Source organism: Oryx dammah, unplaced genomic scaffold (genome assembly GCF_014754425.2).
Source record: "Oryx dammah isolate SB20612 unplaced genomic scaffold, SCBI_Odam_1.1 HiC_scaffold_3, whole genome shotgun sequence".
Taxonomy (NCBI): Eukaryota; Metazoa; Chordata; class Mammalia; order Artiodactyla; family Bovidae; genus Oryx; species Oryx dammah.
Genome location: NW_024070187.1, coordinates 44,120,930 through 44,146,124, shown reverse-complemented (window position 1 = coordinate 44,146,124; position 25,195 = coordinate 44,120,930). Strand labels below are relative to the sequence as shown.

The window sequence follows — 25,195 nt, the reverse complement described above, 5'->3', positions numbered from 1 at the left end:
ACTAGACCATTCAGGTATGACCTAAATCAAATCCCTTAGGATTATACAGTGGAAGTGAGAGACAGATTTAAGGGACTAAATCTGATAGAGTGCCTGATGAACTATGGACAGAAGTTCGTGACATTGTACAGGAGACAGTGTTCAAGACCATCCCCAAGAAATAGAAATGCAAGAAAGCAAAATGGCTCTCTGAGGAGACCTTACAAATAGCTGTGAAAAGAAGAGAAGTGAAAGGCAAAGAAAAAAGCAAAGATATACTTGTTTGAATGCAGAGTTCCAAAGAATAACAACGAGAGATAAGAAAGCTTTCCTTAGCGATCAATGCAAAGAAATAGAGGAAAACAATAAAATGCAAAAGACTAGAGATCTCTTCAAGAAAAATTCAAGATACCAAGGGAACATTTCATCCAAAGATGGGCTCAATAAAGGACAGAAATAGTATGGATCTAAAAGAAGCAGAGGATATTAAGAAGAGGTGGCAATAATACACAGAAGAACTATACAAAAAAGATCTTCATGACCCAGGTAATCATGATGGTGTGATCACTCACCTAGAGCCAGACATCCTGGAATGTGAAGTCAAATGGGTCTTAGGAAGCATCACTACGAACAAAGCTAGTGGAGGTGATGGAATTCCAGTTGACCTGTTTCAGTCCTAAAAGATAACGCTGTGAAAGTGCTACACTCAATATGCCAGCAAATTTGGAAAACTCAGAAATGGCCCCAGGAATGAAAAAGGTCCATTACCATTCCAATCCCAAAGAAAGGCAATGCCAAAGAATGCTCAAACTACTGCACAGTTGCACTCATCTCACATGCTAGTAAAGAAATGCTCAAAATTCTCCAAGCCAGGCTTCAACAGTACGAGAACCATGAACTTCCAGATATTCAAGCCGGTTTTAGAAAAGGTAGAGGAACCAGAGACCAAATTGCCAACATCCGCTTGATCATTGAAAAAGTAGGAGAGTTCCAGAAAAACATCTGTTTCTGCTTTATTGACTATGCCAAAGCCTTTGACTGTGTGGATCACAATAAACTGTGGAAAATTCTGAAAGAGATGAGAATACCAGACCACCTGACCTGCCTCTTGAGAAACCTATATGCAGGTCAGGAAGCAACAGTTAGAACTGGACATGGACCAACAGACTGGTTCCAAATAGGAAAAGGAGTACGTCAAGGGTGTATATTGTCACCCTGCTTGTTTAATTTATAGGCAGAGTACATCATGAGAAACGCTGGGCTGGATGAAGCACAAGCTGGAATCAAGATTGCTGGGAGAAATATCAATAACCTCATATACGCAGATGACAGCACCCTTATGGCAGAAAGTGAAGAACTGAAGAGCCTCTTGATGGAAGTGAAAGAGGAGAGTGAAATAGTTGGCTTAAAGCTCAACGTTCAGAAAACTAAGATCATGGCATCCGGTCCCATCACTTCATGGCAAATAGATGGGGAAACAGTGGAAACAGTGTCAGACTTTATTTGGGGGGCTCCAAAATCACTGCAGATGGTGATTGCAGACATGAAATTAAAAGATGCTTGCTCCTTGGAAGAAAAGTTATGACTAACCTAGACAGCATTTTAAAAAGCAGAGATATTACTTTGCCAACAAAGGTCCATCTAGTCAAAGCTATGGTTTTTCCAGTAGTCATGTATGGATGTGAGAGTTGGGCCATAACGAAGGCTGAGAGTCAGAGAACTGATGCTTTTGAACTGTGGTGTTGGAGAGGACTCTTGAGGGTCCCTTGGACTGCAGGGAGATCCAACCAGACCATCCTAAAGGAGATCAGTCCTGAATAGCCATTGGAAGGACTGATGTTGAAGCTGAAACTCCCATACTGTGGCCACCTGATGTGAAGAACTGACTCACTTGAAAAGACCCTGATGCTGGGAAAGATTGAAGGCAGAAGGAGAAGGGGACGACAGAGGATGAGATGGTTGGATGGCATCACTGTCTCAATGGACATGAGTTTGGGTAAACTCTGGGAGTTGGTGATGGACAGGGAGGCCTGGCATGCTGCAGTCCAGGAGGTTGCAAAGAGTCAGACACGACTGAGCGACTAAACTGAACAGTGCATTTGAGAAGCAGAGAAGAGGGCAGTGTGGTTAGGGCAAAGAGATTAAGGAGAGTTGTGAGAGTTGAGGTCAGGATGGTAATGGGGACGGTGCTGGTCACGTACGCTTTTAGGCCATGTAAGGTCTTTGCCTTGTATTCTGAGTAAAATAGCCATTAGAGGATTTTCAGTAGAGAAGTATTGCTTGTTCTAACTCTCATCAGACTTGTAATTATTTATTTGGTATGTAGATTTCCCCTGCAGTGTAAGTGCAGGGTCTTAACCACTGGGCCACCAGGGAAGTCCCTAGTCACTGGATTTTTAACAGACGCCCCTGATAAATCTGATGCACACCCAAGCTTAAAATCCATCATTTTGGGGCACACAAATCATTTGTATCTATAATGGAAGCTTGGAACAGAAACCTGCAATGTCATAGTGTTGTAGAGTTTATGAAAGTGAAAAGTGAAAGGACATTTGGGAACACATAAGTCCACTCTTCAGTCTTGTTCTACACGGAATAAGTATCTTTCTATAAAATTAGGCAGAAAACAAATAACACATTAGTGCTGCATCTCATATGACTTAGATATTCTTAAAGAGACATTTCTCTATAGGGATATAGTTGAAAACTTGTGAAAAAGGAATGACTTAAAATGGTGATTACCTGTTGTATGTAGCATTTAACTGTGCTTGAATAGGGCTTCTTCCCTAGCAGATACTCTTCTTCCAAAAGGACTTTTCTTACCCCTAAGAATTTTGAAATTGTTGATTTTAGGGATGTTCTGGCATCTTTATGCAGTCTAGGAATTTCTTTTATGCCATGCTTCTTACTTTTGACATTTAGAGTGTGACTTTAAAATTTAAAGTTACTTTTAGATGATACCAAAGTCCCATGCACATGTACGTTTTGCTCAACATGAGTGAAAGTCCACCTGCTTTGAGACTGACTTGCAGGAATGTGTAGCTTAGCTGGTAAATGGATCCACTAGGCAGCCTAGCTCTGATTTCACTGGGACTTTGTCCTTTATTAACCACTGGGTAAATATTTTGTGGGGAAATAGTCCACTTTAGGTGTCAAGAGATCCCTCACTTTGTAGCATCCAGAACTTTGTTATTTTTCTTTATTTAGATAATGTAGAGTGGAAGGAGCAGGGAAAGGAAAAGAACAGGATTATGGCTTCAGTATATTAGCATGTGTCCGTATGAGTCCTGCTGCTGCTGCTACTGTTGCTAAGTCGCTTCAGTTGTGTCCAACTCTGTGCGACCCCAGAGACGGCAGCCCACCAGACTCCTCTGTCCATGGGATTTGCCAGGCAAGAACACTGGAGTGGGTTGCCATTGCCTTCTCCGATGAGTCCTGCTAGCTAGTGTTAATTATTTTAGTCTGAAAACTGTTAGGCTAAGAGAAAAGTAGGTGGGTGGGAAACTAATATTTTTATGAATGTCTGCTGTATGTCTAGGACTCTGCTAGGTTCATTGTATTCATTATTTCATGCAGTGCCTGTAGTACTCAGAGCAAGTTTATGAGGTAGATATTATCCCCATTTCACAGACGGAATTGAGGTTAGGTGAAGTTACATACTTACCCAGAATCACATGTAAGTGCCAGAACTGCTGTTGAAAGCCAAGTCTGTGTGATACTGAAGCCTCTGCACTTTCTGTCTTCCCACTCTTCCCACCTGCTTCCAGTCACCCATCAACTGTTGTGGAAGTGTTTGCTTGCTCTGTGCTAGGCATCTGAACCATAAAAATAGTAATCTCATGACACCTTTTCTTATCTAATGGAGGTGTGTAAAATCCCAAAGACTCTAATGTATTCATTGATTTTATTTAAAATTCTTTGTATTGAATTTACTTAGAACAGAGACTATCTATAGTAGTAATCTTCATAGTATAAAAATGCTCATTTGAGAACTCTATCATTGTAAGAGAATAAAAGTTTGCTTTTTAACAACTTCATTCAACAGGAAAGTCTTTTTCTTGAAAAATGTGGATGTCCTCCATAAACCATAATTGCATATATATAGCATAAATATTGTTTTTTTATTGGATTTGTTGCAGAAGTAAAGCCCTCTTTTGTTTAAATGGACTTGCTTTTGAACTGTGAAAATTTAATCGTGATAGTTTATTGGTTCAGCTCTGGAGAAGCTGAGGCATAGCTATTTTGCTCCAGCCAGAGCTATTTTTATACCATCACTGAGAGCTCCTTTTTATATTATTGGTGTTATTGCATACTAAAAAAGGAGTGTTAAAAAGAAAACTTAGGATTTTTTTAAATTCTGTGCCCTTATTCACCACAATGATATTTTTAGAGGTTATTTCATCTAGCTATATCTCTTCCAAAAAGGCTTTATCTTTTTCACAGTAAAAGCAGACAAGAACTCAGCTTGAAGCCGTTCCTTCTCAAGCCTTCGTTTTTGAAGAGTGAAAGGATCTAAGAGAGTGGAACTGTGTGTGTGTGAATTGAACCTCTTTGCCCTTGGCCCCTTCCTGATCGACATGTCTGCTTCACTGAGGGGAGAAGTGACCAGGAAGTTTAACTGAAGAGTCCTTTAAGAAAAGGGATGAATATTGCAGAAACTATTTCTTTGAGTTGCTCTACGCAAAAGAATGATCAGTCTTAGATGTTCATCCCTGCTTCAGATTTGGTTCCAGAGAAGACCATTATTCTGCTTAGCTTTACTTTTTAGAAGAGTGCTCTGCTGAACAGGACAGGCAGGTAATCGTTCATTGTTGCAAATGTCTGCTGATTTGGAGAAGAGAATATCTACAGAAAAGGAATGACAAAATGGCTGCTTCAGTGACTAGAATTTGTTTGCTGAAACTTGGAAAACGTTAGACATACAACTCAAACAAACTTTGTAGCCCTAAAGGTAGAGTAGTTGAATCCCAACGAAAGTGTCAGATTTTAGGCCTGGATATGAAGCATCAGTAGAAAAGTTTGAAAGCTTTAGCCTGTGCTGCATGGAGTGTGTCTGGACGCTGTGGCCTGGCCATAGTCATAGATAGCAGCATCCCACATTGAGTGTGTTTGTCTTCACTTAGGAACATCTGTGTGAGTGGATATGTACCTCCAGTCCATTGTCTGTCCATCCTTACATGTTATCATTGAAATACCAGACTACTTGTTATGTTTCCTTTTTGATTTATTACCCACCTTACGGGGCATATTGTAATGATATGTGAAGTTCTCTTTCATCTAGTAACATGAAACAGTTATTTCGAAAGACGTGATTACCTAAGACCCTTTTCTTTAAAATTCAGTGAATTATGTACATCTTGGGTTATGGGAACAGATAAGCTAGATGTTGGGCTTCACAACTGCAAATCAGTTTGCAAAAGGCTATATGAAAGATAATGCTTAATGTAATTCAACTTCTCTTCCATTAACATCTTGAGTTATGGTGTAAAGTTCTGTATTTTTATTCTAGAAATACAGCTGACATTAGCATTCAGGTATATGGTTCAGCTTATCTCTGGTGAAGAATCTTTTAAAATTAAGTTAAATACAGCACAAAAGACATAGAAAATCAATAATATTTCATTTCTTTTAAGTAAGATCTTTCTATATACATTTGTTTGGAGTGCTTATAAATTTCTCCCTTTACAGGAGTGTTTTATAATAAATGTCAGTTATAGATTTAACTGTAGGAAAAAAATCGTGCAGGTTTTGAAATACCTTTAATATATCAGATAAAAAACTGCTTAGCTAAGTATTAGTGTAGGAAATAGTGATACAGTCTCTTAAATGATATTTTTAAAGTGTAGTGATATTAATTTTTAAAGTGTAGTGATATTAATAGGAGAGCATTTAGGACCTTAATATGTGAAATACTATAGGACTCAGTACATTGTGCTTTAAGATATTTTAAGCTGCTTTGCTTATTGGATTACTTGTCATAACCCTTTATACAGACTAGAGATACTAAAAACATTTGCAGATGGATGTGAACTTGACTCACAAATATATTCATTTTTGTTTAATTACTCCCATACTAGTAATACGTGATTTAGTTACTTTAGCATTACACTTATAGTCTGAAGATTTTTATTCTAATATTAGCTACCATTCCAGTGGTATTAGCAAGTGATTGATAGAACTGGTTATAATTAATTTGTTAAGATATTAGAAATTGAACACTGGAAAAATCTGTTTTTTAATAGCCATGTATGCATTAGTGAATTTAAAAGCACCCTCTAAGGGTATTATTAAGGAACCATTTCCTCTCTCTTTTTTTAAAGAAATAGCTAAGTACAAATTAAGGAGAAACTTAACTACTCTTTTCAGGTACCTTTTATTCTACAAATGTGACCACATTGGTGGTTACTATGGCAGTCATACTAGAGAGAATAATATTTTAAATTTGGCCCTTGCAATTGAAATAAGTTTTTTGTTATTAGTGTTAGGGGGGAGAATGTGGGAGTCTATAAAAGGCATTTCCTGGCTCTCAGATTTGTTTCTGCTTATGGGAGGTTAATGAATTTGAGAGTAAGAGAGAATTAGATGCCCATTAGGTACACCTGTGGTGGATTCATGTCAATCTATGCCAAAACCAATACAGAATTGTAAAGTAAAAATTAAAAATAAATAAATTAATTAAAAAAATAAAATTTAAAAAAAAAGACTTTAATGTATAATATTATGAAGAATCAGCAGTTAACATCTAAATTAAAATATATGACTCTTTTTTTTCTTTTTTAAACAACACTGAACGTTTTCAAAATTTTATTTTTAATGTTTTTGGCCTGTGGGATCTTAGTTCCCCAGCCAGGGATTGAACCCAGACATTGGCAGTGAAAGCACCAAGTCTTAACCACTGGACCTCCAGGGGAATTCCCAACACTGAGCATTATGTTAGTGACCTAGTTACTTTATAGTAGAGGGAAATACATAAATGAAACCCAGGAATTTTGCTCTTCATTAACACTGGCATGGTACTAAAAGATTATGAATTATTCCAGTTGTAGGAAAAACTCTTGATTTTTAAATTTCATTTGATTTTCTTATAATTTCACCTAGTGAAGTGAACACCAAAATATTAGTTTAAGACGGAAGGGCCAGGAAATCTTTATATGTCTAAGAAAAGATGCCTACTCTCTTTTCTGTTACTGCAAATGGTGATAACATATGTCTCCTAAAGTATTTCTGTATACTTTTTTTTAATGACAGAAGAGAAAAACTTATTAAATATAACAATATGTTTACTTATAACTTCATTTGGTATGACAAATGTGGGTGTTAACTTTTTTAATATAAAAAGAATCAGTATATTTTAGTGACCTAAGATTTCATAATTCTGGCATGCTGAGAATTGATATTAAAAGATCCTAAAAATTTAAGAATGACTATTAAAGTTTTTTTAGGTCAGAATATAAAATATACTGTGTTGACAAGGATAAAAATGCTTGTGGTCTTAAGGAGACTCATTCATAATTCATAAACCTGGTAGGAATTTTCCTCTTCTTTTAATCCTTACCTAACAAAAGACAGAGTTAGTCATCTACTATGTGCTTTAGACAGGAAAAAGCTACTCTGGGTCGCAGTGTGGGCTCAGACTCGCCAATCCTTACCTTAGAGAAAACTGAAGCCGCTTATGTGGTCTTTGAAGTTCAAGTATGATTTCCTCCTGTCTCCACTTAGGTACTCTGTTGGCCCTTGGCTCTTTGGTACATCATTAGAATTTATATGTCTTGACTGTGGCTGGAGGAGGTCATTGCAAATGGGTTTGTTCAGCTGCAGACTTACTGGGGCAGATATTCATTTCAACACTTTTTAAAGTCCTTACTAGGAGAAGAAAAAACAATTTTAGGTCAAACAGTTACCGACTTAATATTTATTTGTAGCTTCATTAAATTCTCAAATGTGCACATGAAATTTTGTACTTGTAAAATAATATGTATTTTTATTTTTTACTACTAGATATACTTTTCAGAGTAGGATCAAGAGTACAGTTTTTAGTTGTTAGCTGCTATATTTTTTAATTGAGTTAAAAGGAATTTGTTAATTTTAAGTTTATAATATTTAAAGGAAATTAATTTTTAAACTGTCTCTTCCCAATTCACTTACATACTAAAATCTTGTCATATTTTTCTTGATGTTGGGAAAACAGTGGTGAAGAAGGTAAGGAGTCCCAGCTTTCAAGGAGTTTTTCGATTCTGGTGGGTAGTCATAGGCAATATTTATTTGAGCACATAAAAGAGATAACTTCAGACTGTAAGTATAGTGAAGGAACCAAAATAGACCGTGGTGTTGGAGGGAGATTAGGAGTTGGAGGTAGGCAGGGTCGACAGTTACTTTAATAGGGAAGAGATAAAGGAAGGTCTCCTTAGATTGTGACAAAAGGGACCACTCATGGAATGATCTGGGGGAAGAGCCTTCCCAGTCCTGGAGGAGCAGGCAAAGGTTATGACATGTCCAGGGATCAGAAAAGGAGGCTGATGTGGCTGGCAGGTAGTAAGTGGAGGGAATGGTTGTTGCTGAGTTGGGCATTTTGGCTTGGCTGGATCATGCGGGGCCTTATAGATGAAGAGTTTTTGTTTTTTTAAATACTTACAGGAGGAAGTTGGAGGAACATGATCTGATTTATATTTTTGAAAGACCACTCTGGCCTCAGTCTGAAGAACAGATTGTAGCCAGTTGGGAAAGTAGGCAGAGAAATCATTTAGAATCTATTGCTGTGATGCAGGGGAGAGGCTGATGGCTGCTTGGACTAGAGTGGTAGCCCTGGAGGTTCTGAAAAGAGGATGGATTTCTGATAGATATGTGATAGCATCTGAGCAGGAAATGTTCTGGTTCTTTACCTTTAAATCTTGTGGTTTCAGATCATTCTGGCAGCTCTGAATCTTACTATATTGTGGCAAAGGAAAGAATTGTTCCTAGGGCTTATGGATGAGTTAATCTACAGCATAGACTGTACACCAGTCAGATTTGTTTTACTCAATCTGGCAAGTTGCAGTGAGTGTTTATTTGATTTTCTGTAAATGTAACATTTTGTTGTTGCAGGAAATGTTTTCCTATTTGTCCAACCAACTAAAGAAGCTGTCAGAAGCCTACAATGAAAGACTGTTGCATACACCTCACAATCCCATATCTTTAGGTAATTTTTTTTCTTTTTTAAAACATTAGTACTTCTGAACCATTTCCAGTGGGAAGCTGGTATTTCTCAAAAGAGTATGAATTCTTCCTTGTTACAGTGATGTTTCTAATTTCATTACAGTACTAATTTGTAAATTTAAAAAATTTAGTTAGCCTTTTTAAATACTTTAATGTATTTCAAAGGTAAAACCTATGTGCTGAAAGAATTCAAATCTGTATTATGTTACAATGAATATATGGAAAAAATACTTTGACCTCTTGCTTCTTACCAGAATAATTTGGTCAATAATAATGAATCTATATAACTATTTAAAAATTTCTACCAGTTAAAAAAACACCATAACATTGGATATTAAAGTTACTCTTATAATTTTTAATGCTATTATTGTTAGTTTTCCTTAGTATGCCTATGTTAGAGATACCAGTGTTTATGATAATTTAATATTGTCATTGTAGTACAGGAGAGCTACTAAACAGGGTAATATGAATGTTGACTTTTATGTTTTTAACTAACATTTAAGCTTCATCATTACCTCTTTTAATTTGTGAATATATATAGTATAATATGGTTCATATTTATGTATATCTGAGGAAAGTAAGGAAATTAATAATTTGTAGTTGAAACCTTTTCCAGGAATGAACTTCCTTGGAAAACCATTTGGCCACTGATACATAATAACTCACCCCAATCAGTCCTCTCTGTTGGTTTAAAATCTAGGTAGATGTTATAGAAGGTGATATGGTGTGATCTGAATTTCAGTTCTGCCATGTAGTAGCCTCTAACTTTCCTTTCCCTGTCTATAAGTAGAGATAATGATCCCTTACATACAAAGTTAAAAGTGGTTGAGATAATAATTGTAAAGTATCTAGTATGGTAAGTCATACAATTCATGTCATTGTTACATGAATTTAATTGGAATATTCACTCTTTGGAAGGGTTGTATGGAAATTCTTTTCTGAGTATGTTAGCTTGTTTTAAAATATTTTTCTTTGATATGCAATAAAATCCTTACTATAATTTATTAAGTGCATTAACGTGAAATGGTGCCATGAGACAATGAATAAAAAGTGCTATCTCCATGAAATAAGCCAGTTGCAAAAGATAAATGCCATATGCTTCCACCTGTGTGAGGCACTTAGAGTACTCAGAATCACGATAGAAAGTGTAATGCCAGTTGCTAGGGTCGGAAAGAATAGAGAATGACAGTTTAATAGGTGTAGAGTGTCAGTTTTTAAGAGAAAAAGTTATGGAGATGAATGGTGTGATGGTTGTATAACAGTGTTTGAGGTATTTAATACCACTGAAGTATATACTTAAAAATTGGGTAAGATGGTAAATTTTATGGTTTATGTTTATTAACACAATTAAAAAAAGTAACGTCTTCATGATTATTTGTTTCTTGAGTGGTTTGTGCTGGTGAACCAAGGCTCACTGGAATACTGTTCTCTTTCAGCTATGACGCTTAAAACCCTAGATAAACACTGTAGCAAAGCTGTCACTCAGCTTGGCTCCATGCTTTTTACAAGACAGGTTTCTGGAGCCAGGTAAGTATGTTCAAAAGGGGATTGGTTTTATTTTGTGTTATAAAGTTAATGAAGTATGTTTCCTTACCAATAAGTCCCTCAAGTATATGGTGAGCTATACCTGAGGATTCATCATGGAGGAAAATAGTGATGAGGTAGAGAATCTGTGAGGCTGTTACGCATCCACCTGTAGCATGTGAAGTAGTCACAAAGGGATATGAATCTTGTTTAATAGATACACAAAAACAAAGTTCATCACCCTCTGTACAAATTTTTGTATTTATTTTCCTTTGTTAGATAATCTTCACATTATGGTGTTAGAAATAAGTTAGTTTCATTCTTAAGTTTAAGTGAAAATGTTTTTAAGGAAAAGTCTATTTCCTAAACAGAAAACAGCTATGCAATTCTTGTCTTGCCTTTGAAAAATGTCTATTTTGTTTTTATAGCTTAAGATGAATTTCATTTTATATTTGATGAGGTCAGAGAAAGATGACTTGAAGTAGCTTGCTCTAAGTACTCTTCTTTACACGCTTCTACTAAAGAATTTCTCTCTGACTACCAGAGGTCAGAGATTTCACATCAAAGAACAACTTTTTAAAAGGAAAAAATCTTAGATTACTTCACCTTTTTAACTTGATGAGCTCTGTCTGTATGCAGCATAGTTTTGACACTTATAAAATGGTTTTCTTGGCCTTGCTTTTTAGTGTTGCCACCATTTGTCTTTATGTTTAGGTTGATCTTAATTGGCTGCTTTTTAAAAAAAGTACCATTAGAAATCTGCTTATATCAAGTATGCCAGTGAAATCAAGCTTTAAAAATGCATGTGCCTTGCTGAATATTGCTAGTTGCTGACCATCAATCCACTGTAAGCAATTATGCGATTTCTTCTGGAGCCTTGCTTTAAAACCTTCCATGCATAATATGATCAGATAGGTGTAATTTTAGTCTATTGATTACTTGAGGCAATACATGGCAGTTAATCAGAGTGGTTTGATTTACAGACTTAAATATTCCATTGAAGTGTGTGTATATGAAGTGTCAGATTTCCATATTTGGTACAAAAACGGAAATAATTTTCTTTCTACTTTTTTGAAGATGTGAAGGTATTTTTGATTTCTAGAGCTTGATGATAAGTTAATGGCAAGCATCAGATAGTACCTTTCTGTGTGAAGTGCACTGTATCGTATAATTTTATTTTAAGGCTGACAGTCTATTTTCATAGGCTACGATCTATGGCTGTTTTTAAACTTCTTAGTAAGTGGGTGTAAGGCTTAGTAACACAGCTTTCTTTTGTTTATGAGTGATACTCTGTTAATATCACCAGACATATTAAATTGGTAAATCTTTTCCCTTTCAGGGTTGTTCCTCTTGGGTCTATGCAGACTGTGAGTGGCTACACTTTCAGAGGCTTTATGTCACATACAAATAATTACCCTTGTGCTTACCTCAATGCTGCATCAGCCATTGGAATGAAGACACAGGATGTGGACTTATTCATAAAGAGACTTGACAAGTGTTTAAAGACAGTCAGAAAGGAACAAAATAAAGAGAGTGATGTATCTGGAGTTGACAATAATGACAAAACTGAAGATGTGGATATAAAAGAAATGGCTTTAAAACTAGATAATGTATGTCTTGACACATGCCAGGATTCTTCTTGATGACATGTGAAGGGTTTCTTTTTGATAATTTGAAAGAAGTGAGGAAGCTACAGTATAAGCTAACAGTTTAAAGACAAAACGTAAGATTTTTGAATTGAGAATTTCATGGAGAATATTTGGTCAAGGAATAGAATACAGTCTGAGCTAGCCATTGATGATTGTTATATTTGTTGTTTTTAGACTGCTTCAGTCATTACCATCCTCAACAGGTCATAATATACAATTAACATTTTTCTAATTGTTAAACATTTGCCAATTAAGCATTATGATTCAGATAATTCTTACTAATATGTTGATAGTAAAATTACACATGACCTCTGATTCTCTTTGAAATGTGTAGACTGTGTTCCTCTGACCATTCTCTGTCATTCACAAATTACTTAGTTTCTGACCACACAGAATTTAGAAAGGTCACTAATGCTACTATTTACTAGATGTTTGTCGATGTGTGTAAGTCATGGTATGCCTGTAAAATGGATATTTCCCAAGAAAGCAGAGTCAAGGTGTAAGCTTTAATTTTCATTCAATAGAAATGGATCTCAACTTCAGGATGATTTGCTTATATCTAAGAAACCTCTGGGGATCTTTTTGATTGTCAAAACTAGCAGAATACTATTGATATCCAGTTAGTGGAGGCCAGGCATGCTGTTCAGCATCCTACAATGGGCAAGACAACTTCCCAAAACAAAGATTTATCTAGCCCCAAATCTCACTAGAGCTGGGGTTGAGAAACACTGCTCTAAATTCTCTCATAGCTCAGTCGGTAAAGAATCTGCCGGCAATGCAGGAGACCCGATTCGATTCCTGGAAGGGAAAGATCCCTTGGAGAAGGAAATGGCAACACACTCCAATATTCTTGCCTGGAGAATCCCATGGACAGGAGCCTGGCAGGCTATAGTCCATGGGGTTGCAAGAATTGGACATGACTTAGCGACTAAACCACCACCAGAGTAAGAGAACTCCTAAGTAAACAGAAGTTTTCCATTGCAACTTTACTTAACTAGTAACTTAATATAAAGTAGCTCTGTAAATGTTAATGAACTACACAGTATGCAGATTCTTAACTGATAACTGAGGTTACCTCTTCTGAGTATATAATTATAAATTATTAATACAACGTGTGCATTTTTCCATTTGGGAAAATGAAAACTTTATTTCAATGTTTTTGCCTCAAGAAGTCTTGGTTAGCTTGTTCAGGTGTTTTGTACAGCCATCATCAAGAGTGGTTAACATGGGGATTCTGAACATATTTTTGCTGGGGAGGTGAAAATGATGGAGTATGATGAACAGGTGTATTCCCTACCCATTGCCCATATGCTTCCTTTCTGAATCTGAAATCCTAGACTTTCTGGCTATAACTGTTATTTTTGGTGTTAATTTTAAGACTGATAGCCTAAGGAATTAGTGAAGCTCCTGAATGCACCAAAGTTTCAAAACTGTGTTTCTTAAGACTTGCTCTGTGGAGCCTTTATTCCTGAGATGCTCAAGGGTATGAAAGGTTCCATGAGCAAGTTGGGAACTTTGCAGACCTGCCTATTGGCATATTAAAGGCTCTAAGAATCCTGTCTATTTGAGTTTGACTATCTCCTTGTCTAAAGATGGAACCTGTTTTTTAAATTAAATACTGACGTCCCATTGAATGTATTTTTGAAAACACTACAGTAGAGAATGCCACTTTTCTTTCTGGATTGTGTTTTCTCCATTGGTTTGGTACTGCAAACTGTGTTAAACGTGAGCTCAGATTGCTGCCACTCCCACTGGTAAGTTAGAATATTTTATTGCCAACTTTGGAAGTCCACTGTTGAGATAAATACTTAATTACAACTATCGTAAAGGGTTGCTTTGAAATTTTTGTATGTCTGGGGTTCAGATATTTGAAGTGTCTGGATTCTTTAAATACTTCTTTCAAAGGTAAATCCTGGATTAAAAAGTTGTAGAATGTTTTTAATGTGAATTTGGGACCGAATCAAAGAACTAGTTAAGATGAAGAGTTGCTAGAGACCCTCTCCTGTCTGTAAAAGGAAATGAAGTGATGTTGTGGGTGTAGATGCAGTATAGTGTCCACATAAGCCAAGGTCGTTTTATAGAACGAGTGATCTGTTTTATGTGATCATCATTTAACTTAAGAAAGGCCAGAGTCGAGAGACCCGCAAATGTTTTCTCATCTGTGGTGTATCAGCAGTTCTTGGGCTACAGCTGCTGAATAGATAATAATTCTAATTGAAGATAAATTACACAAACCCACATGTGAATGATAGATATAACATTTCATTCCTGGTGCATAAAATCAGCTGCAGCTTTTACTATTAGCCCTTTCTTTTCAGAGGTTTTAGAATTCCAGCTCTATCCCTGCTGGTTTCAGTTTGACCTTGAGGTTGTAGACGTCAAGGAGTTTTGAAGGGATATTATAGGTTCTGCACATTTAGGCTTTCCTTTGTTGCCCCTCCAGTGTCCTTTGACTTGCTGTCTCTCCTTTCCGTGTACATACAAGTTATTTATTTTAATCTCCTAGTAATGATTGGTAAGCCTCATAATTGGCTTTAGTTATCGTCTCACTGGGGCAAAGGGCCAACCGATGATATCTTTTCCAATCAGTGGCTAAGATGACCTCTTCTATCTTTGTGATCCAACTGCTCTTATTAAGACTATCAGGTAGAATTTTGGAGTTTGGTTTTTAAAGTCATTGGGCTGTGTGGTAGTCTGCCCAGAAAAGAAAATTGAATAACATGAAATATTCTTTAGGTCACTACACCCAATGTGTTACTTATTATACACAGAGCAGGAAAGGGTATTTTCAATCCAATTCTCAATTTCGCTCTTAAGTTCTCTGCTGACAAATTCTCCCTCTATCAGGGAATGATATGTGATACTAGCCTTAGGAACTCTGTGTTCAACTATAAATCTTTTTATTTAGCTTTTTGCATTAGTGGATGAGTTGATCAAATGTGAATTATTGAATACAGTTATGTTCAGTCAGTGGGCACTTGATATACAGAATGATAACTTTAAATATAAATTGAGGGTTTTTTCCCTGATATTTTGCCCTAGCACATACCTCTATTGTGGTTCTGTTTCTTTAACCACTATAATAAGTACTGTCATGAGGTGTAAGCTATAGGGTAGGCTTTTGGTTTTAGACTAGACGGCCATGGTAGGTCTTAGTAAAATTAAACAGATAATTTGTTCAACCAGTGATGTTACTTTAATATTGAATTAGTAGCTCATACTAAGTTATAGTCTTGTCTTCTTTCGTAGAGGAAAAATCCAACAACTGACAGGTATGGCAAACCCTGATGAGTCTCATTCAGGGAAACTTTTTTGAATACATACATATTTGGTGCATATAAAATTTGGGTTTTCTTTTCCCACTGTCTGAAATGTACTCATTTCTGCCAAGCCCTTAGATGGTTTTGTGTTTTGGATTCATGAGGCCAATCTCGTTTTGAAACTAAGTTTGTGTATGTAGAAGTTTAATTATTTCAGAGGTTTGATACCCTCTGAATAATTTGATAAAACAACTGAATATGCTGTGACATCTTTTTTAAGTTCCTGTAAATAGTTTTTTCTTGTCTGTCACATTGTGTTGATTATTAGCCTCTTGCAGCCACTCAGCACACAGGTCTAAGACCTCCCTGCTGCATTCTTTCGTGCCTTCCTTTCTACTTTCCTGCTCTTCTTGGTCATGATGGTGTGTACACGTGTCAGGTGATGAATTCAAGGCTGATGACTATATCTTTATAATTATCCACCTAATATTTTAAAGTTCAATCTAAGGCCTTAAGCAAAATATGAAACTATTTATATGGTCTTGTTTTTATCAAGTGATATTGGTGTCAAATTGAACTTTTAGAGAACTATGAAGAAAGGCTGTGTTTAAATGTATAGTTGTGAGGGATTTTAGCTATTAGAATTGAAGCTGGTGTCAGCCTGCTAACTTACATGTTTTACTAAAAAAGAAAGATATTTCCAAAAATATTTTTGGTGTAGACTATTTAAAAATAAGACTGAATTGTATAATTTATTATGCAATAAATTTTTAATAAATCATGGCAGTGCATTACATTATTTTACCTAATCATTACTGCAGATAAAATCTGAAAGTACAGATAACTAACATTAAATTACTTGGACGTATTTTCATTTAGTCATCAGTATTAACTTGCCCAGAAATCAGCAAGGAAAGTCATACTTTGTAATGAGACTCATGAGTCATGGGGGTGGAGGCTAGATTTTTTTTTTTAAAGAGGAAGGAGCAAAGAATCTTCCAGCACCCATTTCACAAAGCTCTGTTGACTGTAGAAGGTTGGAGGCTTAGAAGTATTTAAAAAGAAACATGTTAAATATAAAATGGTAATACTTCCTTCTTCAGCAGACTTCATTTTTAAATTGTATTGTTTGATTTTTGCAGGTTCTCATTTGATTTTTAATTAAATCTTTGCACTGATACTTATTCAGTTCAGTTCAGTTCAGTTCAGTCGCTCAGTCGTGTCCGATTCTGCGACCCCATGAATCGCAGCATGCCAGGCCTCCCTGTGCATCACCATCTCCCGGAGTTCACTCAGATTCAGGTCCATCGAGTCCATGATGCCATCCAGCCATCTCATCCTCGGTCGGCCCCTTCTCCTCCTGCCCCCAATCTCTCCCAGCCTCAGAGTTTTTTCCAATGAGTCAACTCTTCACATGAGGTGGCCAAAGTACTGGAGCTTCAGCTTTATCATCATTCCTTCCAAAGAAATCCCAGGGTTGATCTCCTTCAGAATGGACTGGTTGGATCTCCTTGCAGTCCAAGGGACCCTCAAGAGTCTCCTCCAACACCACAGTTCAAAAGCATAAATTCTTTGGCGCTCAGCCTTCACAGTCCAACTCTCACATCCATACATGACTACTGGAAAAACCATAGCCTTGACTAGACGGACCTTAGTCGGCAAAGTAACGTCTCTGCTTTTGAATATACTATCTAGGTTGGTCATAACTTTTCTTCCAAGGAGTAAGCGTCTTTTAATTTCATGGCTGCAATCACCATCTGCAGTGATTTTGGAGCCCCCCCCCAAATAAAGTCTGACACTGTTTCTACTGTTTCCCCATCTATTTGCCATGAAGTGATGGAACCAGATGCCATGACCTTCGTTTTCTGAGTGTTGAGCTTTAAGCCAACTTTTTCACTCTCCTCTTTCACTTTCATCAAGAGGCTTTTTAGCTCCTCTTCACTTTCGGCCATAAGGGTGGAGTCATCTGCATATCTGAGGTTATTGATATTTCTCCCGGCAATCTTGTTTCCAGCTTGTGTTTCTTCCAGTCCAGCGTTTCTCATTATGTACTCTGCATAGAAGTTAAATAAGCAGGGTGACAATATACAGCCTTGACGTACTCCTTTTCCTATTTGGGACCAGTCTGTTGTTCCATGTCCAGTTCGAACTGTTGCTTCCTGACCTGCATACAGATTTCTCAAGAGGCAGGTTAGGTGGTCTGGTATTCCCATTTCTTTCAGAATTTTCCACAGTTTATTGTGATCCACACAGTCAAAGGCTTTGGCATAGTCAATAAAGCAGAAATAGATGTTTTTCTGGAACTCTCTTGCTTTTTCCATGATCCAGTGGATGTTGGCAATTTGATCTCTGGTTCCTCTGCCTTTTCTAAAACCAGCTTGAACATCAGGGAGTTCACGGTTCACGTATTGCTGAAGTCTGGCTTGGAGAATTTCGAGCATTACTAGCACCCATGTGAATTCATATTTAACCTCTCTGAATCTCAGTCTCATCCTATGTTAAGTGGGTACAATCCTTTAGGATTGAGGATTTAAATGAGATATAAAGTGATTAACTCGGTACTTGAAACATAGCACTTGCTGTTAATAACTTCTATGGTGGTCTGCATAAAGCTATAATGTACCAGTTTTTACTAGATTTAAATTAAATTTTAAAAATTAAATAAAAATCTATTTCTTAGCTTATTAGGTTGATTTTTTTTTTCAGCCACACTATGTGGCTTATGGGATCTTAGTTCCCTAATCAGAGGAACCTTGGCCATGGCAGTGAAAGCACCAAGTCCTAAACATAGGAACCCACCAGGGAATTCCTAGTAGATTATTTTTGAGAGAGAGTCATCAATGAAATTTTGTTCATTTCCAGTGGAAATTACAAAGTATTAGTTGATTTTTGATGACTATCTTTTTTCTTTTTCCAGAATTTTTCCATTTAGATTTTTGTGAATTTCTGTTTTGTGTTTATATCTGAGTTGTTGTTTTTCAAGAAACTTTTAAATATGCATTAATAATTTTATGTACCTGAAATTTCAGATCATAACCCAGCAAAAATGTACAGAGAAAGTTCATTTACTATGATGTCCACATCCATTGTATTATCTGACCAGAGTTTTTGGTATAGTCAGCATACCTACCAGCACAGCAGTTTGCTATATTTAGCCCTATTCTTATATAACTTTATAGTAGAATGACCAAATATGGTTCTCAAGCAGACCTCTTTCTTGAACTCCATAGCTTTGAATTTTCCTCTTTCCCTTTGTTCCCCACATCATCTAATTCATCAAGAAACTTTGTTCTATCTACCTTAAAAAGTTATCTAGGATCAAACTGCTTCTTACCTCCTCCTCTTTTATTAGCCAGGTCTCAGCTATCAGTGTTTCTTGTCTGAATTATTTCAGTACTTTCCTCCACCCCTAAAAGTCTCCCAGCTTTCTCACCATGCCCCCTTATAGTCTTATTCTCAATACAACAACCAGGGTGATCCTTTTAAGACATGTAGTCACTTGTCTGCTCAAACTCTTGTAGTGACTCCTTATATCACTCAGTGTAAGTCATAGTTCTTGTTGTGCCCCCAAAGGCCCAACAGCATCTGCCCATCCTACTCCCACCCCCTTTATCTCTCTGACTTCCTTTATCTCTCTTTTCTTTCTACTCCACCCTTGCCCCTTCCAGCCAAACTGACTATCTTGCTGTTCCTCAAACACGAGGCACACTTTGCCTCAGAGCATTGGTTCCAGCTACTTCCTCTGCCTGGGAACAGCTCAACCGAGATGCTTGGCTAACTCACCTCTTTCGTGTTTTTAATCAAACTCTCCCTTCCTGATGAGGTCTACCTAGACGACTACTGGTAGCTATCTCCCCCACTTTAACATTGCTTAAAATTTTTCTTAAAATTGAAACTGGGGCCTCAATTTTTTTGTGCTTAAAAGTGAGCTTCTTGTTAAAATGCAAATTTGAATTCAGTATATCTGGGGTGAGGCTGGCCTTTCTAGCAAACCCACAAGCAATAACAGATACTGGCCTGTGATACTGGCCCAGGGACCACACTGAAGAGCAAAGATAAAACGTATTATGTAATTTAACTTTTTTACGTTCAATCGTTTATCTCCATTCTTCTGGCTAGAACATAAGCTACTTCAAGGCAGGATCTTTGTCCCTTCACATATACCCAAGTACCTAAATGGCACCTGGCACGTGAGACGTGTATTTGTTGTATGAATGATTCAGTAGGCATTATTAATTATATTTTAATTATGTATGAAATCCTGTCATATCTGATTGAGTCTCTTCAGTGGTTTTCTATTGCTTCTAGGACAGAGGTCCAGAAATCCTATTTGTTTATGCCAGATCCAAAGAGGTCCTGCTCCAGTCTCCCCATCAAGAAAAGACTTTGTTACCTGGCTACAGCAATGTGCTTCGCTGACAACCTCCCTGATATTCACTCCTTTTTATTTTTTCCTGGCTGCTCCTTGAGGCACGTGCTATCTTAGTTCCCTGACCAGGGATTGAACCCGTGCCCTCTTCATTGTTTGCTCCTTCAAAGTTGGTTCACGCCTCAGTTAGCTCTTTTGTAATTTAAAGTACTAGTTACTGTTTTAAACATGGGGCGAGACAGTGGTTTAGCATACCTCTGACAAGTGGTCCATACACTGTGAGGAGAGTAAAGCATCCCCTGAACCTTTAGGAAGAGTTCTGTTGTGACCAAAGTACTGTAGCAACCAAGGTACTGTGGTGACCGTGACGTAATTAATAGACCAGACTGCCACGTGTCCGAGTGACATTGCACAAGTTACTTTTGACTCGTCTGTAAAATTGGGGTAATGCTATCTAAGAAGGTTGAAATAAAGATCAAATGTAATCGTGTGAAGTACCTAGCAAGGAGTCTGATAACAGCAAGTGCTTTGATAGTAGCTTTTATTACACGGCAGTTAACAACACAAAAGAGATTTCAGCAAAGTAGCACCAGAAACAATCTTAAAATGTAGCTATGTTAGACATAGAAAGCAAACTTAACAGTTATCAAAGGGGAAAGGGATGGAGATATATTAGGAGTTTGGGATTAACATAAATACACTACTATAGAAACAGAAAGGACCTACTGTATGGCACAGGAAACTATACTCAATATTTTGAGTATAGGAAAAATAATCTTAAATATATATATATATACACACACATACACATATCTGAATCACTGAAACTAACACAACATTGTAAATCAACTATACTTCAATTTTTAAAAATGCAGCTGGGTTTAGAGGTCTGATCTTGATTAAATCCTATTAGATCAGATGAAAAAATGAAAGTTAAGATGAACTGTATTCAAAGCTCCTGTTTGAGTGGCCGTTTTCCTCATGGCCCCCTCCTTCCCTCCTCTCTCCTTTGCTCCCACCTTATCTGCTACTGTTGTATTTATTTATTTGTCTTAAGTCTTTTTTTAATCCTGTTAAAATGTATTAATAGCTGTATCAGGAAATAGATAACTGCTATTTACCCTTAGTATTAACATCTTAGTTTGGATGAATTTATCAGATGTTTCCCTGAGAGTGGTTTATTAAAAAAATGTTTTTATTATGGAAAATTTCAAACATATTGGAGAGAACCATATAATGAGGTCCACCTTTGACACTTATCAAGCCCTATTTTGTTTCACCCACACCACCCTCTTACTTTAAAGCAGATATACATTTTAACGTGTAGCTCACATTTCAGTATGAATCTCCTAACTGAAGAATCTCCTTTCTCCTAGAAGGAGAAGGGGGCAACAGAGGATGAGATGGTTGAATGGCATCATTGACATGAGTTTAAGCAAACTCCAGGAGATAGTGAAGGACAGAGAAGCCTAGTGTGCTACAGTCCATGGGGTTAGTAAAGAGCTGGACAAGACTGAGTAACTGAACAACAACTAAAGGACTCATTTTTTTAAAAGTGACAATATTATTATCAACCCCAATTATCTTGATATCATCAAATATGCTATCATTGCTCATTTCTCTAATTACTTTCCTTTTTTATATTTGAGTCATGATCCAAATAAGATCCCCTAAGGGTAGATTTTAGTGGAGAAGGGAGAAGAGGTGAGAAACAGATGGCTTGAGTAACCAGAGAAAATTAGACAAGTGCAGAGAAAAGAGATTCACAAGGCTTGAGACGGTATTTTTCTAACAACTTTCCCATGGATTAGTAATACTGGATTTATGAAGGATGTTCGTACTCCAAATGGGCTCCTAAATATCTTCCAGGATGCTGGAGAAATTCACATTTCACCTGTTCCAAGTTTTCACTGGTTGTCATAAGAAATGGACTTCAGTCCATAGTCATGTATAACAATCCAATTTCAATGCCAACTTCCTTAACATAAGTCTGCAAATTAGAACCTCAGATTAGGCCTGTAAGGCAATGGGGGTAATCGTTTCAGATACATAGAGGGAACCTGTATTCTAAATAAATGCGTTGAAGGCTAATTGAACCATTGTTTGGGGCTCCAGCCGGCCAGGTTTAATGAGCAGTGGAAGGGTGAGTGCCATCTCAAAACCAGTTTTCAGAGAAGGGATACAGACAGGGACCCCCTCCAGGATAAATCAGAAGAGCTGAGTGTGATGCTCAGTGGGAAGAATGCCTGATGGATGTCACGGACCACTTTAGAGAGACGGAAACTTTTAGAAAGCACTTGGAGCTTTTGACCAGATAGAAAGCTGAGAGAGTGATTTTCCACACTCTTGCCTCCAAAAGATTTGCTCACAGGCAGTAAATTGGTCTTATACACCATAAAGGCAGAAAGTACTTTCAGTTAGAAAGCTGCCAAAAAAACCCCAAATCCAAAAACCCAACAGAACAGAACAAAAGAGAAGCAAAACCTCTCCTTGGAGAAGTTAACCTGGAAATGAAACACCCCCTTTAAGTTTTTCCCCAGTAAGAAAACAGGTTCTGAGCAGGACTGACTGCCCAAAGTCACACAGCTAATTAGAGTCAGGACTGAGGCCGAAGCCCTCTACTAGCTATGACAGGGCATGGACAGGTCTGAAGGAGCTAAAACCCCTTTATAAGATAAAAAGTTGATCCAGAAAACATTTGACAGCTTTTGGGTAAACTTCCTTTAGTTCCCCTGTAAAACGCATGTTTCTTTTTGTGCCTTCAATTCCCCATGCCCACTCTCACCATGTTCACTTTATGCCCTATTTGCCATCACCTGGTGACTCAAACCTTCTGGGGTGAGAGTGTTGGCAGGTGGGAGATAGAAGCCTTTTTGTTTTGCACAGTGACCCCTGCTAACTTTTCTTGAAAGCCAGTAAAAATACTCGTTAGTTTTAATCTACTAATTATAAGCAAATGGGCCTTTTAACATTAGGAAATTCAGTATTTTTGTTTGCATTTATGATCATTGTCTATTTTCCATTTATTCCCATCTATTTGCAATAACTGCATTTTGGGGCCAACTTGGTTTATGCTGTTTCCCAGGAAAAAATAGAAAAAAAGCAAACCCACAACCAACCAAACTGCTTATATAGCCATCCCCATGGAGTCCAGTGCTTCCTAGGCATGAAATTGACTGACACACACAAAGGCAGCAGGTGCGGGGCCACATGCCACTTGCCGCTTTTTTTTTTAGTGTGTGTTTATAATCAGTAAATGGCTGTGGATGTTTAAATGGTTCCCTAATACTGATAGAGTGCGGATGCCATTATAACTTGAACTTGTATTGCCACGCAGATGGTGGAAATAAACATCCAATTCCACACACAGTTTTGTTTGCCTCTTACTTTTAAAAGATCGACTGAGCATGATGCATCCACGGTGCCAGCAGGGACTCTTGGATGGGTAGGGGTATAGGCGAGCAGGGCTGCTGTCAGATTCCAGATCAGCTTTTGTGTTGAGAGCCCCCAGGACAACAGATTCCTGGTGAGTGGGGGTTCATTGCAGCAGTGGGCCCTGCCCTGGAATTATCAAGCTCCAAATAGCCCTTCCCACTCAAGACATGCCTCACACCCTTGCCCTTCTCTATCACAAAGCAATTCCATACCTCTGGAACTCTCACTGTACCTTCCTTTCCTCCTTTCTCTCTCTTAGACACCTTGAAAAGTGGGCTTGGTTCAGTACAGTGGTGATGGCACCAACTTCAATTTCACCCTCCTGGCATTCTCTGCTGGTCCTTCAAATTGCCTCTTTCCTGGGGGTCATCAATCTACTTACTGCATGTTCCTCTCTCTACATGTTGGAGAACCTTAGTAAATATCCGTTGGTCCAATGATCAAATAACTTGTTCACACTATAGAAATAACCGAGAAAGTTTAATGGTAGTCTATTCCAGAAATAAATATTTAAACAAATGTTGAGTTTGGCATAAAGATAGAAACGAATCTCTGAGATCTTTTGCAAATCAGTGAGCAGAAAGAACTGGGTATATGTGGGGAACAGGGAAGATTTCGGAGTGTCTTGAGATTCCCTGGAGGAGGGGGCGGGTAACCTACTCCTTGGGAAGTGGCTGAATCTGGGAAGACCAGGTAGCCCAGTTTTCTGGGGCAAAAGCACTGGCCCCCAGATAAAAATGCTTGATGGATGATTCTTTTCTGCAGGGCCAAAGGAACTGCCTGATGAGTGAGGGCGACAGGGTTTATGCCAAAGGCCATTTCTAGCAGGTTTGGTCTGTTTCATTAATAACTCATACAAAAGCCAAGCAGAACTCCCCCTTCCCCCAAACTGACTTATTTTCCTCATACCAACCTCCTTCCTCTGAGTCAAATAATGCAGTAATCCTTCCCTTTTCTATAGAGTGCTTTCCAGATTACAAAATACTTTCACATACATTATCTTATTTTTATCTTCTGTCAGTCCTGGGAGCAGGACCAGGCGTAATGATGATGTGTATTTTGCAATTAAGCCCCCAGAGAGGTTTGGTGATTTAGGTGACTTGTCTGCCCTCCTTCCGAGGGGTAGGAGGGTCTAGAAACCTAGGCACTCAGGGCTCTGATGCCCGCCTTGCAGTTTTCTTGGGAACTTAGAACAACAGTTAAGATCCTGTGCTTTAGAGCAGGGATAGGCAAACTTGTCCTGAAAAGGGCCAGGTAGTAAATATTTTAGCCTTTGGAAGCCATACGGCCTCCATTGCAACAACTCAAAAACTGCGGCAGACAATATGTAAATGAATGGGCATGGCTGGGTTCCATTAACACTTTATTTATGGACACTGAAATTTGAATTTCATATCATTTTATGAGTTGTGAAATATTCGTCTTCTTTTGACTTTGTTTTTCAATCACTGTAAAGTGTAAAAACTATTCTTAGCTCACGGCCACACAAAAATAGGAGGCTGGTTGTGTTTTTGCTCATGGGCCACAGTGCACTGACCTTCTTTTAGAGCTGGTTCTGCCATTTATTAAGCATACAATTTGGGGCAGATTACTTAAATAAGCCTGCTGCTGCTGCTAAGTTGCTTCAATCATGTCCAACTGTGTGCGACCGCATAGACGGCCTCCCACCAGGCTCCCCTGTCCCTGGGATTCTCCAGGCAAGAACACTGGAGTGGGTTGCCATTTCCTTCTCCAATGCATGAAAGTGGAAAGTGAAAAGTGAAAGTGAAGTCGCTCAGTCATGTCCG

General features: G+C 37.7%; 1 protein-coding gene across 2 annotated transcripts in view; it reads left to right on the top strand.

The window, feature by feature from the left end:
* Positions 1-16,784, top strand: part of SEPSECS (Sep (O-phosphoserine) tRNA:Sec (selenocysteine) tRNA synthase) — a 38,531-nt gene extending 21,747 nt beyond the window's left edge. Inside the window, exons 9-12 of one of the 2 annotated variants that reach the window (XR_005720675.1) lie at positions 9,061-9,154; positions 10,608-10,698; positions 12,035-12,418; positions 15,594-16,784. Coding sequence is in view for 1 of the 2 variants with exons in the window: in XM_040237956.1 (XP_040093890.1) it covers positions 9,061-9,154; positions 10,608-10,698; positions 12,035-12,338 (489 nt within the window). In the remaining variant the exon portion in view is untranslated. Of the gene's footprint in view, positions 1-9,060; positions 9,155-10,607; positions 10,699-12,034; positions 14,283-15,593 lie in introns of those variants that run through there. The other variant, XM_040237956.1, reaches the window with a different exon arrangement.
* Positions 16,785-25,195: the final 8,411 nt, after the last annotated feature.